A 16,671-nucleotide genomic window follows, 5' to 3' on the forward strand; every position below is an offset into this window, starting at 1 on the left:
CCCAGGACTATGACAAGGAATTTTTTTTTTATTTTTTTAACGTTTATTTATTTTTGAGACAGAGACAGAGCGTGAACAGGGGAGGGTCAGAGAGAGGGAGACACAGAATCTGAAACAGGCTCCAGGCTCTGAGCTGTCAGCACAGAGCCTGATGCGGGGCTCGAACTCACGGACCGCGAGATCATGACCTGAGCTGAAGTTGGCCACTTAACCGACTGAGCCACCCAGGCGCCCCTGACAAGGAATTTTTTTATCTCCTTGTTTCCAGCAGTATCTTTCCATCCAAGGCCCCCTCCACAACCAAGACAGACATCTGACCACATTATACCCCATTTAAAACCTGTGCATCAGTGCCCTCAGGATTAAACTCCAAAATCCAGGCTAATATTTTGTTCATCCCACCCTATGATAATTTTAATGAGAAGCATACTGAAAGTTTTTTAATTTTTTTTTTATTTTTGAGAGAGAAAGAGAACGAGCAGGGGAGGGGCAGAGAGAGGGAGACAGAATCTGAAGCAGGCTCCAGGCTCTGAGCTGGCTCTCAAAAATTCCCCATTATTTTATACCTTCTAGAAAATTGATTATCTAATATTAATACCAAGGAAACAAAAAGATACCAAAATAAAATTGCAGACTTCCCTAAAAAATTAATGTTAAAGAGTAGCATTCATATAACACTGCAACCATAACTGAGGTCCAGGCATCTTGCAGGACTCCTTTGTTAGAAATTACATTCGTAAATGTATTTTGTCTGTATTTTGTCAAACCATATGGATGTGCAATGAAGTGAGAAGCATGCCTTCATGCATATTGTGATTCGAAGGATCTAAAATATGTTCAATCATTCAGCTGATATTTAGTGGACATACAATGTTATTTAATAACAGGACTGACCTCAACGTGTTGTGAGGATTAAGTAAAACGAAGGCAAACAAAAAACCAGGACCTCCAGAGAGCATAAAAATCGCTTTTTTTTGGTAAGTTATTTATTGAAATACATTATGCAGGCAGAAACTGTAAAAGTCACGCTCCACGAATTTTCACAAAGTAAACTATTCTTAAAAGATTCTGGAAAGAGGATTGTTTTTCCGTTCAGCAGACTCTTTTGAAGCGAGGGCCACAGGCATTTGAAATAGATGACATCATCTGCTATGCAGAAGAGGGAGGCGACTAGGGGCGGGACGCGGGGGTCTTGACGCCAAGCGCAGCAGCTTCCTTTCCCCGCCCATGCCTCTCGCCTGAATGGGTGGTTACTGTAACACAAGTAGTTGAATCCGGAAGTAAAGTGCCCAAACAACCAAACCGCAGACGAGGGGAGGTGGGACCTCAGTAAGCGCCTGCGCACTGGCTGAAGTGAGGCAATACACTCGGCTTTGGGGGCGGGATACCTGGCAACGGCATCCTATGCGCATGCGTAGAGGCCGTCTCCACCCTGTGCCAGGTGGGAGGGGCAGTGGGGGGGGCAGGGTCGCACGGCGCCCTCTGCGCCTGCGCTCAGGCGCAAGGTGGGGCCGCGGGCGCCTGCACTCTAGAGTGTTCACGAGAGTAGGGGGCAACGGTCAACCGTCGCCCTGAGACGGGTGGCGGCGGGATGGCGTCGGCCTCAGGATCCTCGGACTTGGTCGGCTCTGGAGCGCCCCCACCTGGTGGGGGAGCCCAGGCGGCGGCGGCTGAGGAGGAGGAGCGAGAGGTGGTACGGGTCCGAGTCAAGGTGAGGCTGACAGCTGGTCGGCCAGCCCGACTGGGGTGTCCACAGGAGGGGAAGGCGGTGACTGCCCTAGGTTGGAGGGCGGGACCCGAGATCTGGGGTGTTACCTGAGGGGCGAGGCTTGAGGGCGGAATGACAGTGGTAGGGACGGGGGTGGGGCGGGGGGGAGGCAGGACCTGGGAGTGCTGGGCAGGGCCTGAGAAAATGGAGGGGTAGGGGCCTCAGAAATGGATGGGTGGAGATTATGGGTAGAGGGGAGGGGCTCTAGGGCTGGGGGAGGGGCCCTAATAGTTAAGAAGTGAGGCCCTGAGGAATGAGGGGGAGCTGCTGGTGTCTGAAAAGGAGGTGCTGAAGTCAGTTAACATATGTGTTAAGACTACACTTTTCTTGCGTGTCCCCACCCTGGATGAGCTGACACGCTTGTCGGTAAGACAAACAGCTAAATAAATGAGATGCTTTGGACACTGGTGAACGCCATGAGGAAATAACGAAAAAGCCTCTGAACTAGGGAGTTACTTTAGCCAAGGTTGTACCGGGAAGTCCCTACAGAGATATTGAAGAAGCAGAGACCCAAATAAAAAAGGAATCAGCTATGTGCATACCGGAGGAAGAATGGAAGCAGAGAGAACAGCAAGGGCAAAGGCTGGGAGGTGGGGATGAGCTTGGTATGTTCCCTTAGGTTCCCATATTTCTGGAGCGAGAGGGCAAGGTCAAGAGTGGGTAGGGGGGTAAAGCAAAGAATTAAAAGAGGGGCAGATTGTGAAGGGCCTCTGGCATGTATTCTAAGAAAGCTGTTGCGATAGTTCCAGCAAGTGGTGATAGTGGCTGGGACTAGGGTGGTGGCATTGGTGTTGATGAGAAGAAGGTAGATTCTGGAAAGAAGTAAACAGATCACCTCAGGGTAATACAGGAAGCTCTAAGGTAGAGGTTTGGGAATTCAGAAGAGTTGATACCTGAGCTGTGAGTGAGCCAGTTGAAGAAAGCAGGAAGGACTTTCCAGATAGGGGAATCAGCACAAGCAAAGTCCTGGAGCCAGGATGTATTCAAAGTAACTTCCAGCCATTTGGTAGTACCAGAGTGTAAAGTTCAAAAAAGCTGACTGAAGAGAGGCTGGCTAGGGTCCTATAGACCCGCCTTCTGGGGACCCTCAGATTGCCTTTGAAGAGATTTAAGCAGGGGAGTATTGTCGATAGATGTGCCAAATTGGTGCAGCATGGAGTATTGATTTAATGGAGGCCAGACTGGACATGGTGATCCTGACAACCATTGGGGGGACACAGAAGAAGGATTGGGTGGGGGCGCCTGGGTGGCTCAGTTGGTTAAGCATCCAACTTCGGCTCAGGTCATGATCTCGTGGTTCGTGAGTTCGAGCCCCTCATTGGGCTGTCTGCCGTCAGCACAGAGCCCGCTTCGGATCCTCTGTACCCATCTCTTTCTGCCCACCCCTCTCTCTCAAAAATAAATAAACATTTTTTAAAAAAGAAGGATTGGGTGTCTGGACTATTGCAGTAGCCTCGTCCTCACTAGACTGCCGCTTTCTCCCTTGCCTCCAACAGTCTGTTCCTCCAAGAGCATCCAGAGGATCCTGTTAAATCCTAAGTCAGATCACATCCTTCCTCTGCACAGGACCCTCCAAGTCAAAAACCAAAGCCCTCACCATGGCCCAGAACATCTGCCTCCATCTGCCCCTCCCCCAACTTGTATGACCTTGCCTCCTATCCCTCACTCCACTTCATCGTGGTGATGTAGACCCTGGTGGCCTACCCTGTGTCTTCTCTCCCCAGAAGTGTGAGAACTTCTTGCCACCCGAGTTCCGCTCTTTCGCTGTCGACCCCCAGATCACCTCGCTCGATGTATTACAGCACATCCTCATCCGAGCCTTTGACTTAAACGGGTGAGTTATGGGATGCTGGGGGACCAACCATTAGGCCACCCACCTCAACAGTGGTTGTTTGGCTTTTAAGTTGTTGTTTGGTAGGGATTTTGTTTGTTTTTTTTTTATTATTACAAACACTCCCCCAGTGAACTGCCACTTTTGCCTATCTGGGAATATTTGGGGAAATGTACTCAGGATAAATTCCTAGCAGTAGTATTTCTGGGTTAAAGGGTGTATGCTTTTTAAAAATTCAATGGATGTTTCCAAAATGCTCTCCAGACAGGTTTGTTTTTTTTTTTTTTACTGATTTACAATCTCACCAGCAGCATATAAAATGCCTGTTTTCCTCAAAAACATTGGTTACTAGAAAACATTGGAAAATTTGCCAACCTGATACATGAAAAGTGGTGTCTCTTGGGGACAGGTGTAATGTGATGGTTATTTTGTTGTGGTTGTTATTTTGGAGGAATACGTGCACATGGTAGCAAATTCAAAGAGAACAAAAGTGTTGAATACTTAGGCTGTGTCCATGGTTACCTTAGTTATCACACAACATACTTCATTGCATGGTTGCACAAGTGTAAGTGAAGAACAAATTCTTAGTTGTTGTTTGACTTTTTTGCATAAACATTTTTTGTTGTGAAAAATAAACATACAGATTGCTTTATTTTTTATGCAGTAGAAAGGCTGCTTTCTTCCCACCTCTTTCCCTGAACTACCCTGTTACCCTCCCTAGAGGGGACCAATATTCTTTTTCAGTGTGCCCTCTAGATTCAAGCAGGTGTGTATCTGCTTCTGGGTTTGTGTAACAAAGTAGAGATAATCAATCTGATCTCAAGCTGCCCACAGTCTTTGGCACAGTACCCAACACTTGATAGTTGTTCAGCATTGTCTCGGTCTTCCCTGGCATCTTGTGGAAACTGTCCCTGAGGCCTCTGGGGCACTGGGGCACTTGAGAGCTGCCATACTTCCTCTATCCAGGAAGAAGAACTTTGGCATCAGCTACCTAGGCCGGGATCGGCTCGGGCAGGAAACTTACCTCTCACTCCTGTCTGACTGGGACCTCAGCACAGCCTTCGCCACAGCCTCCAAACCTTACCTGCAGCTGCGTGTAGACATTCGGCCCACTGAGGACAGTGAGTATCTGGCACCCTGGGGGCACTGCTCTGGGACCCACCCTTTCCCTAAAGGATGACTCCACCCCTTACAGTACAGTCCCTCACAGTGGGCTTGGAAACAAGGTATATTAGGTCCAAATGCTGATTTGGCCACTAGGCCTCAATTTCTTTATCTGTAAAGTAGAAAAAATGGTATCTTAGGGCCATCGTGAGGATTAAACAGGGAAAATCATGGAACACTGCATGGTTGCATAGTGAAAGCTCAAAAAATATTACCTCTAACAACCATAATTATATTATATTTACTGTTATAACATATAACCTAGTGATATAGGTTATAATTATATAATGCAGTATAACAATAGAGGTGTAGTATTGTATGTTTCCGTTATAATAACACATAAATATAACAATACTGATTATAATAATGATGGTTGTATTTATTCATTCATCCTGACTCATACTCATTTGTTTGCACACTTGCTCACTCATTCGTCATTGCCTTGATCTCTCAGCCACTTCATCTCTTCTTATATTTGTTCCCTGACTCTTGCCTGTGTTGGTTCCTGGGAGCACACAGATAAATTAAGACAGGGACCCAAAAACTTAATTACAAACCATATATTGGATGCTAATATTGTATCAATATTAAATGTCCTGGGTATGGTAATGGTATCGTGGCTGCCAAAGGAAAATGTCCTTGGTAAAAACACCGTTAACTATTAAGAGATAAAGTGTCATGATGTCTGTCAATAATTCAGCAAAAAAAAAAAAAAAAAACAGGTATCTATACGGAGAGAGCGAGATGAAGCAAATGTGGCAAAAATGTGAACAGGGGAGCTAGATGAAGGGCATATAGGTGTTCAATGTATTCATCTTTCTAACTTTATTGTAGATTGAAATTTTTTTAATAAAAAATTGTGGAGTGGAAGCCTCAGAAAATTCACATGCCCATTTGGGATGACCAAGGTATTACTAACGTCATACTAACACAAATAGCTAACATGTGTCGAACACTTAGAACCATTCTACACCCATAATATTCATTAGATTGTCAAAACAATCCTACAGGGTAGGCATGATGGTTATCCCTATGTTATAGATGAGTCTCAGAGAAGGGATAGGACTTGTACATGTCACACAGACAGTAAGTGGAGGAGCAGGATTTGAACCCAAGTGGTGGCTAAACTAGCTCCAGAGTCCTTGTTCTTAACCATTTGATTCTGTGAAATTATGGGCTTGTTAAGATTGGCAGCCTTGAAAAGAAGAGAGGCAGAGAGAGAAAAAAACTAGAGTCAGAGAGAAAGATAATGACAGAGATGGGCAGAGAGACAAATGGAAAAAGGTAGCCAGAGACAAGAACTTCTTTTATTTTTATTTATTTTTATTTTTAATTTAAATACAAGTTAGTTAACATATAGTGTAATAATGATTTCAGGAATAGAATTTGGTGATTCATCACTTACATATAACACCCAGTACCCATCCCAACAAGCACCTTCCTGAATACCCATCACCCATTTTAGTCCATCCCCCCATTCATCTCCCCTCCAGCAACCCTCAGTTTATTCTCTGTATTTAAGAGTCTCTTAAGGTTTGTGTCCCTCTCTGTTTTTATCTTATTTTTGCTTCCCTTCCCTTATGTTCATCTGTTTTGTTTCTTAAATTCCACATATGAGTGAATTCATATGATATCTTTCTCTGACTGATTTTGCTTAGCATAATACACTCTAGTTCCATCCACATTGTTGCAAATGGCAAGATTTCATTCGTTTTGATCACTGAGTAATATTCTATGGTGCGTTGTGTGTGTATGTGTGTGTATACATACATGTATGTATATGTATATACATGTGTATATATATACATATATATACACACATACCACATCTTCTTTATCCATTTATCAGTCAGTGGACATTTGGGCTCTTTCCATACTTTGGCTTTGTCAATAGTGCTGCTATAAACATTGGGGTGCATGTGCCCCTTCAAATCAGCACTCCTATATCCTTTGGATAAATACCTAGTAGGGCCATTGCTGGGTCATAGGGTAGTTCTATTTTTAATTTTTTGAGGAACCTCCATACTGTTTTCCAGAGTGATTGCACCAGTTTGCATTCCCACCATCAGTGCAAAAGGGTTAGCCTTTCTCCACATCCTCGCCAACATCTGTTGTTGACTGAGTTGTTAATATTAGCCATTCTGACAGGTGTGAGGTGGTGTCTCGTTGTGGTTTTGATTTGTATTTCCCTGATGATGAGTGATGTTGAGCATCTTTTCATGTGTCTGTTAGCCATCTGGATATCCTTTTTTTTTTTTTAACGTTTTTTTTGTCTTTGAGAGACTGAGAGAGACACAGCACCAGCAGGGGAGGGGCAGAGAGAGAAGGAGACACAGAATCCAAAGCAGCCTCCAGGCTCTGAGCTGTCAGCACAGAGCCTGACAGGGGCTTCAATCCGTGAACCATGAGATCATGACCTAAGCCAAAGTCTGACGCTTAACCAGCTGAGCCACCCAAGCGCCCCCATCTGGATGTCTTCTTTGGAAAAGTGTCTATTCATGTCTTTTGCCCATTTCTTCACTGGATTATTTGTTTTTTGGGTATTGAGTTTGATAAATTCTTTATAGATTTTGGATACTAACCCTTTATCTGATGTCGTTTGCAAATATCTTCTCCCATTCCATCGGTTGCCTTTTAGTTTTGCTGACTGTTTCCTTTGCTGTGCAGAAGCTTTTTATCTTGATGAGATCCCAATAGTTCATTTTTGCTTTTGTTTCCCTTAACTCTGGACACATGTCAAGTAAGAAGTTGCTGCGGCCAAGGTCAAAGGGGCTGTTGCCTGTTTTCTATAGGATTTTGATGGCTTCCTGTCTTACAGTTAGGTCTTTCATCCATTTTGAGTTTATTTTTGTGTATGGTGTAAGAAAGTGGTCCAGGTTCATTCTTCTGCATGTTGCTGCTGTCCAGTTTTCCTAACACCATTTGCTGAAGAGACTGTCTTTTTCTCTTTTCTTTTTTTTATGTTTTATTTATTTTTGAGAGGGAGCAGAGAGAAAGGGAGACACAGAATCCGAAGCAGGTTCCAGGCTCTGAGCTGTCAGCACAGAACCTGATGCGGGGCTCCAACTCACCAACTGTGAGATCGTGACCTGAGCCGAACTGGGATGCTTAACCAACTGAGCCAGCAGGTGCCCCCAAGAGACTATCTTTTTTCCTGGATATTCTTTCCTGCTTTATCAAAGATTAGTTGGCCATACGTTTGTGGGTCCATTTCTAGGTTCCAGTGATCTATGTGTCTGTTTTTGTGCCAGTACCATACTGTCTTGATGATTACAGCTTGGTAATATAATTTGGAGTCTTGAATTGTGATGCCTCCAGCTTTGGTTTTCTTTTTCAGGATTGCTTTGGCTTTTTGGGGGTCTTTTCTGATTCCTTAGAAATTTTAGGATTGTTTATTCTAGCTCTGTGAAGAATGCTGGTGTTATTTTGATAGGGTTTGCATTGAGTATGTATATTGCTTTGAGTAGTATTGACATTTTAACAATATTTGTTTTTTCAATCCATGAACATGGAATGTTTTTCTGTTTTTTTGTGTCTTCTTCAATTTCTTTCATAAGCTTTCTATAGTTCTCAGTGTATAGATTTTTCACCTCTTTGTTTAAGTTTCTTCTTGGGTATTTCATGGTTTTTGGTGCAGTTGTAAATGGGATTGATTCCTTGATTTCTCTTTCTGCTGCTTCATTATTGGTGTATAGAAATGCAACCAATTTCTGTACATTGATTTTATGTCCTGCGACTTTGCTGAATTCATGAATCAGCTCTAGCAGTTTTTTGGTGGAGTCATTTGGGTTTTCCACATAGAGTATCACGTTGACTGCGAAGAGTGAAAGTTTGACTTCCTCCTGCTGATTTGGATGCCTTTTATTTCTTTGTGTTTTCTTATTGCTGAGGCTAGGATTTCCAACACTATGTTGAATAACAGTGGAGATATATATATGCACACACACACCTGTATGATTTCTGAGTATCACCTCTTACTTTGGAACATCTTCCCCATCCACAAGCTTATACAAATATTCTCCTACATTTTATTCTTATATGCTTATTATTTTCTTTAAAAAATTTTTTCAATGTTTATTCATTTTTGAGAGAGAGAGAGACACAGCACGAGCAGGGGAGGGGCAGAGAGAGAGGGAGACACAGAATCTGAAGCAGGCTCTAGGCTCTGAGCTGTTAGCACAGAGCCCAACGCAGGGCTTGAACCTATGAACCGTGAGATCATGATCTGAGCTGAAGTCATGCAACCAACTGAGCCACCCAGGTGCCCCTGCTCATTATTTTCATTTTTTGCATATAAATCTCTACTCTGTGAACACTGTGGTAAGTACACTTAGCTCTTAAAAAATGCCAGATAAACAGTTAATTATGCCAGTATCATTTATTAAAGATACACCTTTTTTACACTGATTTGAAATGACACTTTTATCATACACTGAATTCTCATGTGTACTTGGATTTCTGGGCTTTCTATCACATTCTACTAATTGGCTCCATTTTTATATTGCTGTGCTAACACCATATTTTTATCACATTGGTTTTGTGGTTAATTTTGATAAGGCAAGCATTGCCATCCTCCCACTGTGCTTTTTCTTGGCTCTTCTTTTTCTTAACTATTCTTAAAAAATGTGAATTCTTTCATATGATCCTTAAAATAATTGTATCCAATTCCAGGAAAAACCCTGTTAGGCTTCTGATTGGCATTGCACAGAATTTGTATATTAATTCAGGGTTTGGGAAGTTTGACAAGTTTATAAGAAAATGTAGTACGCATACCATATATTATGTAATACCACAAGCAGAGCCTGGAACAGCACCCCATAATGAAACACTTGGATGCTTCTTCAGGGAAATGTGTGCGCATTCCCACTTAGTAGATTACATAAAGACTATATATAGTCTCATGGCAGTTCAGATCAGGCTTTACCACGGGATAAGTTTGTGCTCATAGAAATCCTTTGCTCATTCTATTAATGGGTTCTTTCTTTCTTTTTTTGGTCAATATAGGATATCTCTCTCTTTTCCTGTAATATGTTTGGTCTTGAACAGTGCTTTTTCTGACATTCACATGGCTGCACTTCCTTTCTGTTTGTTAGTGTTTACCACATATACCTTTAGATTTCTTCAATTTTCAGCCTTCCTCTATCATTTAGTTTTAGGTATGTCTCTCATAGAAACCCCATAGCAGGATTTATGCTTTTTTTTACACAATTGACAGTGAAATCTTTTCTCCTCCAGTCTCTCCCACCCTCACAGGCCCTTGAAATGGAAGCTTTGGGACACTTTTAATTCTTATTTTTCCTCTTTTCCCTAACTTTTAACCTCTGGGTTTCGGTTAGTTAGTAATTTCTTTTTATAAATTTTTTTTATGTTTTATTTTATATTTGAGAGAGAGACAGAGTGTGAGCAGGGGAGCGGCAGAGAGATGGAGACAAAATTTGAAGCAGGCTCCAGGCTCTGAGCTGTCAGCACAGAGCCCGACACGGACTCGAACCCATGAACCATGAATGAGATCATGACCTGAGCTGAAGTCAGACGCTCAACCAACTGAGCCACCTAGGCGCCCCAGTAATTTCTTTTTAAATTCTAGGCTATCATTATATTTTCTTTATAGTAGGTCACTTGTGTCCCAGGAATCCTAATGTAACACTTAATATTACAAACTCCCAATCATTGCGATGGGGTTCTTGAGCGAACGGCTAAAAATTCGTGAAACGTCTTTAGTGCAAAAAGGGGATTTTGCTAAAGCACAGGGACAGGACCCATGGGCAAAAAGAGCTGCACTGGGGTTGTGAGAAGTGACTGACTATACACTTTTAAGTTAATGGGAGTTAGGGATAGTGTAAGTCTCTAAGGAATTTGAAAGTAAAGCTTTTAGGACCTTGAGGGGCTAGCTGCTGTTAACATAAGGTTACTTTTAGTCTTTAATTAGACAAAAACATGAAGGAAGTAAGGCATCCATGAGTTCCTTGGACAGGGTCACCCTGCATGTTTCAGATATCTATCAGTGGGCTGCAAGCTGTAAGGAGATTTAATTGAAGCTACATTTTCTATTGCCTTTGTTTCCCTCATCAGTGGTATCTTTGTCATTTCACGTTTCACTATACATATTAAAAACTGGTGGCCTGTCACTATTTACTCTCCCTTTTGCCTTCCCCCACTTTGATCCCCTGAAGTTATTCAGTAGTCATTTGCTTAGAGAACTTCTTATTCTCCAATAAGGTGCACAGGTTACATGTACTCCTCTGACCAAAAATGTCTTTCTTTGGCCTTGATTGATATGTGCTGTCTTGCCTGGGTGGGGGGCCCATGCATCTCAAGCGTTTCTTCTCAGCGCTCCTTGGGTGCTACAGGCCACTGTCTTCTTGCTTCCAGAGTTGAGGAACAGAACTATTTGCATCTTAGTCCTCCAGGTATCTCTACTTTTTTTACTCAAATCGTCAAGCTCGAGCTCTGCACCTTGAAGGGGTTCTTCTGTTTTGTCTTACATTAAAAAAAAATGTTTATTTATTTTGAGAGAGAGAGTGAACGAACAGAGAAGGGGTAGTGAGGGGGGCAGAGAGAGAATCCCAAGCAGGCTCTGTGCTGCCAGCGCATAGCCCGATGTGGGGCTCAAACCCACGAACCATGAGATCATGACCTAAACTGAAACCAAGAGTTGGATGCTTAACTGACTGAGCCACCCAGGTGCCCCTTGTTTTTCTTTTTCTTTCTTTTTTTTTAATATTTGGTCTTTCAGATCATTGGTTTGACCTTCATCATTTTACCTGTTAAGTGTTTTCATGCCTTGGAAAGACCACTCTGGCAGCTGTTGGGAGAGAGTGGAGAGGAACAAAGAGGGAGTTTCAGGTGAGAGATGTGGTGGTTCAGGCTACAAAGCCAAGATGAGAGAAGAGGTGGAATTTAAGTATGTTCTGCGGGCAGAAGCCACAGGACTTAGTGACAGTTTGGCCCTGGGAGTTGAGAGTGGGAGGCTGCAGGGATGTCTCTCAGGTTTCTGGCTCAAGCAGATGAACAGATAGAGACACTGTCTATTCACATGAGGAGCAGAGGAGGAGGTCGTGTCGCAAGTGGATCTTGGGTTCTCTTTTTGGATCCCTTAGGTTTTCAGTGCTCTATGAGACATCCAGGGAGAGGCAGTGACATCCAAATAGGGCCTCGAGTTTGCTCCTCCCTCAGCTGTGTGGCAGAAGGCACAGTGGACTCCATGGACATGCTGCTTAGGGACAGCATTTGCCTGCAAATTACAATGGCTTAAACAAACCAAAGTTGATTTGCTTCATATTGTAGAGTTTGATATTGTATCAAGTATTGTAAGATTTCATATTGTAGAGTTTATAGAGTTTGACATTGCTGTTGTGAGTTTAGCAGCTCTGTGGTTCCAGGGCTGACATCTCTTAAGTTTCTCAAACTTCCCTTCATGTGGCCACTGCCACTTCAGCCACCACATCACATTTGTGGTAGGAAGACAGGATGTGAGGGGAAGTAAAGAAGAGAGGAAAGAGACAAATTTCTATTGATATTCCAAGGGTCAAAACTGGAGAGAGCCAGTATAGCGCTATTTCCTCTAAGACACAAATACTTTCTCTAAAATCTGTCTGGGCTCTGGAGTCCGGTAAACAAGATTCAGATCCAGCCGTACCGTTTCCTGGCTGTCAAGTCTTGGCCAATTACTGTTCCAACCTTTTTTGTCACCATCTACAAAATGAGAATCATCATGGTAATCTCTACCGATTGTGGGGTGAAGGCTACTGTGAATAGAAGATTAAGAGTTTGGGGGCACCCGGGTGGCTCACAGTTGGTTAAACGTCCGCCTTGGGCCCAGGTCATGATCTTGCAGTTTGTGAGTTTGAGCCCCGCATCCGGCTCTGTGCTGACAGCTCAGAGCCTGGAGCCTGCTTCAGATTCTGTGTCTTCCTATCTCTCTCTCTCCTCCTCCCATGCTCGCTCACTCACTCTCCCTCTCAAAAATAACTAAACATTTTTTAAAAAGAGTTTGGGCTCTTGGGGTACCTGAGTGGCTCAGTTAGTTAGGGGTCTGACTCTTGATTTTGGCTCAGGTCATGATCTCACGTTTGTGGGTTCGAGCCCCATGACAGGCTCTGCACTGGCAGAGCAGAGCCTGCTTGGGATTCTCTGTCTCTCTGTCTCTCTCTCTCTCTCCCCCTCTCTCTCCCTCCCCCCCCCCCTTGCTCACGTGCTCTCTCTCAAAATAAATAAATAATCATTTAAAAAAAAAAAGAGTTTGGGCTCTTGAGCTTTGGGCCTGGGCTTCAAATTTCAGTTCACTCACTAGCTGTGAGGCCTTGGGTAACTATCTTCTATTGATTGTGCCTGTTCCCTCATAGAAAGAATCATGATAATAATGGTGCCTAACTTAGAGACTATGGATGTGAATGTTAAATGAGTCAATATTTGCAAAGGGCTCAGAATACTTCCTGGCACTTAGCACCATGGAACTGGTAATGTTATCTAGTGTTCTTATTATTTCTATTAAACTTAAGCCCTTGTCACAGTGCCTGGCACACAGTAAGTGCTCAATAACTATGACTTCATACATTAAAATATTGCTTAGAGTCTACCCAGCCATTTTGTGAGACCGTTACAAAAGAATTATTCATGGTTTAATTTTCGCCTGATTTGGATGACATGGGAAGAGAAGGTGGGAGTCATTCATTGCCCCGTGGGTAGCCTGGCTGTAGTAGGAGAGGAACCCAGCCCTGCGGTCTGGGACTCTGACCCCCATTCTCATATTGTGTCATTCTGTGTGCCTAGGCCCGCTGCTGGAAGACTGGGACATAATCAGCCCCAAAGATGTCATTGGTTCTGATGTGCTGCTGGCTGAGAAACGGTCATCGCTGACGACAGCTGCCCTGCCCTTCACGCAGTCTATCCTCTCTCAGGTGGTTTCAGGGACCCCTGTGGCCAGCTGTAGCTGGCGCCCCAGACTCTGAGCATGCTGTTTGGCACCTGCCCAGCTGACAGGTGGCCTTTCCCCCTCCTTCCTTCACAGGTGGGCCGCACCTTGTCTAAGGTCCAACAGGTGCTGAGCTGGTCATATGGGGAAGATGTCAAGCCCTTCAAGCCACCCCTGAGCGATGCTGAGTTTCACACATACCTGAACCACGAGGGCCAGCTCTCCCGCCCCGAGGAGTTACGCCTGCGGATCTATCACGGTGGTGTTGAACCCTCCCTGCGAAAGGTGAGCCGCCTCGGTCACTCATCAGATCCATCACTTGTGCAGTCGTGAACAGCACATGAGACACATGCAGCGGACCATGCCATCATGGGATGGCATGGACATGTTCCAGAGCAGCAAGCTCTCCTTCAGGAGGGCTAGAGGCAGAGGTGGGAAGGCAGACTTTTCTGAAGGAAGACAAAGGCCCCAAGGCCACAGGGTGGATGGTATCGGATATACACTGGGATGTGGTGGCTCGTTTGTAGAACCTCAGCCTTATCCCTTTTGTCCCTGGCCAGGTGGTGTGGCGGTACCTGTTGAATGTGTACCCAGATGGGCTGACAGGCCGCGAGCGGATGGACTACATGAAACGCAAGAGTCGCGAGTATGAACAGCTCAAGAGCGAGTGGGCACAGCGAGCAAGCCCTGAGGACTTGGAATTCATACGCAGCACAGTCCTCAAGGATGTGCTGCGTACGGACCGGGCCCACCCCTACTATGCGGGGCCTGAGGATGGCCCGCACCTGCGGGCACTGCACGACTTGCTCACCACCTATGCCGTTACCCACCCACAGGTGTCCTACTGCCAGGGCATGAGCGACCTTGCCTCGCCCATCCTCGCCGTCATGGACCATGAAGGCCATGCCTTCGTCTGCTTTTGTGGCATCATGAAGCGCCTGGCCGCGAACTTCCATCCTGACGGCCGAGCCATGGCCACCAAGTTCGCCCACCTTAAGCTGCTGCTGCAACACGCTGACCCTGACTTTTATCAGTACCTACAAGAAGCTGGTGCTGATGACCTGTTCTTCTGTTACCGCTGGTTGTTGCTTGAACTGAAGCGTGAGTTCGCCTTTGATGATGCCCTCCGCATGCTTGAGGTCACCTGGAGTTCGCTGCCACCCGATCCTCCTGAACATGAAGTAGAGCTCGTCGGACCCCCCAGTCAAGTGGCAGACACTGGCTTCAGTGGCCACAGGGGAAGGCCCATGCGACAGAGGCACATGCTGAGGCCTGCTGGTGGAGGAAGCAGTGCTTTTGAAGATGCTGTTGACCACTTGGTCACGACCAGCCAGGGGCCTGGTGGCGGGGGGCGTCTCCTGAGACAAGCCAGTCTGGATGACCTTCAGCAACTCAGGGATAACACGGGCTCCAGGAGGGACCCTCGGGTCCAGCTGCCCCACCCAGCTGCCCTTATCAGCTCTAAGTCCCTCTCCGAGCCCTTATTGAACTCCTCAGACCCACTGCTCTCCTCCTCTTCCCACCCTGATTCCCCATCCTCCTCATCTCCACCATCCACCCAAGAGGCCTCTCCTGCTGGTGATGTGGCTGCAGGATCCCCCTTGATGCCAGAGTTGGGCTCCCCACAAGAACCTGGGAAGTCCCTGCCACCCCCACCCCCACTGGGCCTGCCCCCACCCCAGGAGTTTGGTCGGGGGAACCCATTCATGCTCTTCCTCTGCCTCGCCATCCTGCTGGAGCACCGCGACCACATCATGCGCAACGGGCTAGATTACAATGAGCTGGCCATGCACTTTGACCGCCTCGTGCGAAAACACCACCTGGGGCGTGTCCTTCGCCGGGCCAAGTCTCTCTTCGCTGATTACCTGCAGTCAGAGGTGTGGGACTCAGAGGAGGGGGCTGAGGCCACAGCCCCATCTTGATCAGGTTGCTTGCAGCCTACTATCAGCCCCACCTGGTCTCTGTTCTTTGCCATGAGGGCCTACACATAAGACGCCACCTCCCTGCCTGTCAGCCCTTGACCTGTTGGAGTGCAGGGTCCTCTCTCCCCAGGTCTGAGAGTATGGGACTATGCTTTGGCACTGCCCCGTGGAGGCCACGGCCTCTTTTCTCAGTTTATGTTGTTTCATTTTTAACAACTATACTTTGCACACATGAACGTTGCTGTGGTCTTGTGTATTTCTCCGCCCTCTCCCTGGTTTTTGTTATAGATGGAGTCCCCAGGGGCTCTTAACCTGATGGAGCTGAAATAACTTCACTTGGTGGAGGGTGGTTCCTGCTCCCCCAGTGGCAGGAGAGTGGGTGCTGAGGCTTGGTTCTCAAAGGAGAGCCCAGGTCAAGGACTGCCTGGAGATGGCCTGAGGCTATTTTGTGGTACATCTGTCTGCCTGGGAGCGACTGGATTATGGCTGTGAATGTATGTTTTCAGGACAGGCCCCAAATGAGGGATGAGAGAGTTAGTTCCTGACTCCAAAAGGGCAAGACTCATCACACAGACTGGACGGTATAGGCTACTTAGAAATGTTGGGCCAGCCACTTCTGCCATTCCACATGTCACCATCTCTAGGATCCAGACCCTCCCCTGTGAGTCTTACTGCTGGCAGTCCTGGGCAGGGGGCTGAGGCTATTCTTGTCACTTGCTTTGGGACCAGCCTGAGGGACTGTGGCCTTGCCATGCCTCGGGCTCTAAGCCCTAAATTGGGTTTCCAGCTCACGAGGGCCTGTCTTAACAAGTTAGCAATAGAAACCACTCCTCAGCTTTCTCTCTCCCACTTCTGTTGGCACACAAATCAAGCACTGATAAAACTCAGGCCCTAAAAGAAGTCACCCACTTATTTGAGAAGATAATGATCAAAAGAAGGCCCTTTTCCCCACTTACTTTCTCAGAAGGTGGATTCTTCTGTAGGCCAGTTGCTGTCCTCCCCAAAGGACATGGCAAATGATGGGTTAGGCAACTGGGTTCCTTCAGGTCCTGGCCAGAAGTTGCTGCACTAG

The 16,671-nt window shown here is 45.8% G+C and overlaps 1 protein-coding gene across 2 annotated transcripts; it reads left to right on the forward strand.

The window, feature by feature from the left end:
- Positions 1 to 1,499: 1,499 nt before the first annotated feature.
- On the forward strand, positions 1,500 to 15,835 carry TBC1D25 (TBC1 domain family member 25). 2 transcript variants are annotated; one of them, XM_047076181.1, is made up of 6 exons: positions 1,500 to 1,711; positions 3,493 to 3,602; positions 4,566 to 4,720; positions 13,536 to 13,663; positions 13,774 to 13,962; positions 14,238 to 15,835. In XM_047076181.1, exons 1-6 carry the CDS (start codon positions 1,592 to 1,594, stop codon positions 15,597 to 15,599), a joined length of 2,064 nt encoding a protein of 687 aa, XP_046932137.1. In that variant the 5' UTR covers positions 1,500 to 1,591; the 3' UTR covers positions 15,600 to 15,835. The 2 variants fall into 2 exon arrangements, with proteins under 2 accessions (XP_046932137.1, XP_046932138.1); XM_047076182.1 differs by lacking the exons at positions 1,500 to 1,711; positions 3,493 to 3,602; positions 4,566 to 4,720 and adding an exon at positions 11,500 to 11,609.
- Positions 15,836 to 16,671: the final 836 nt, after the last annotated feature.

Source organism: Lynx rufus, unplaced genomic scaffold, assembly GCF_022079265.1.
Source record: "Lynx rufus isolate CCGP_SWC_20201006 ecotype Redwood Valley unplaced genomic scaffold, mLynRuf1.p SCAF_14, whole genome shotgun sequence".
NCBI classification, from domain to species: Eukaryota; Metazoa; Chordata; class Mammalia; order Carnivora; family Felidae; genus Lynx; species Lynx rufus.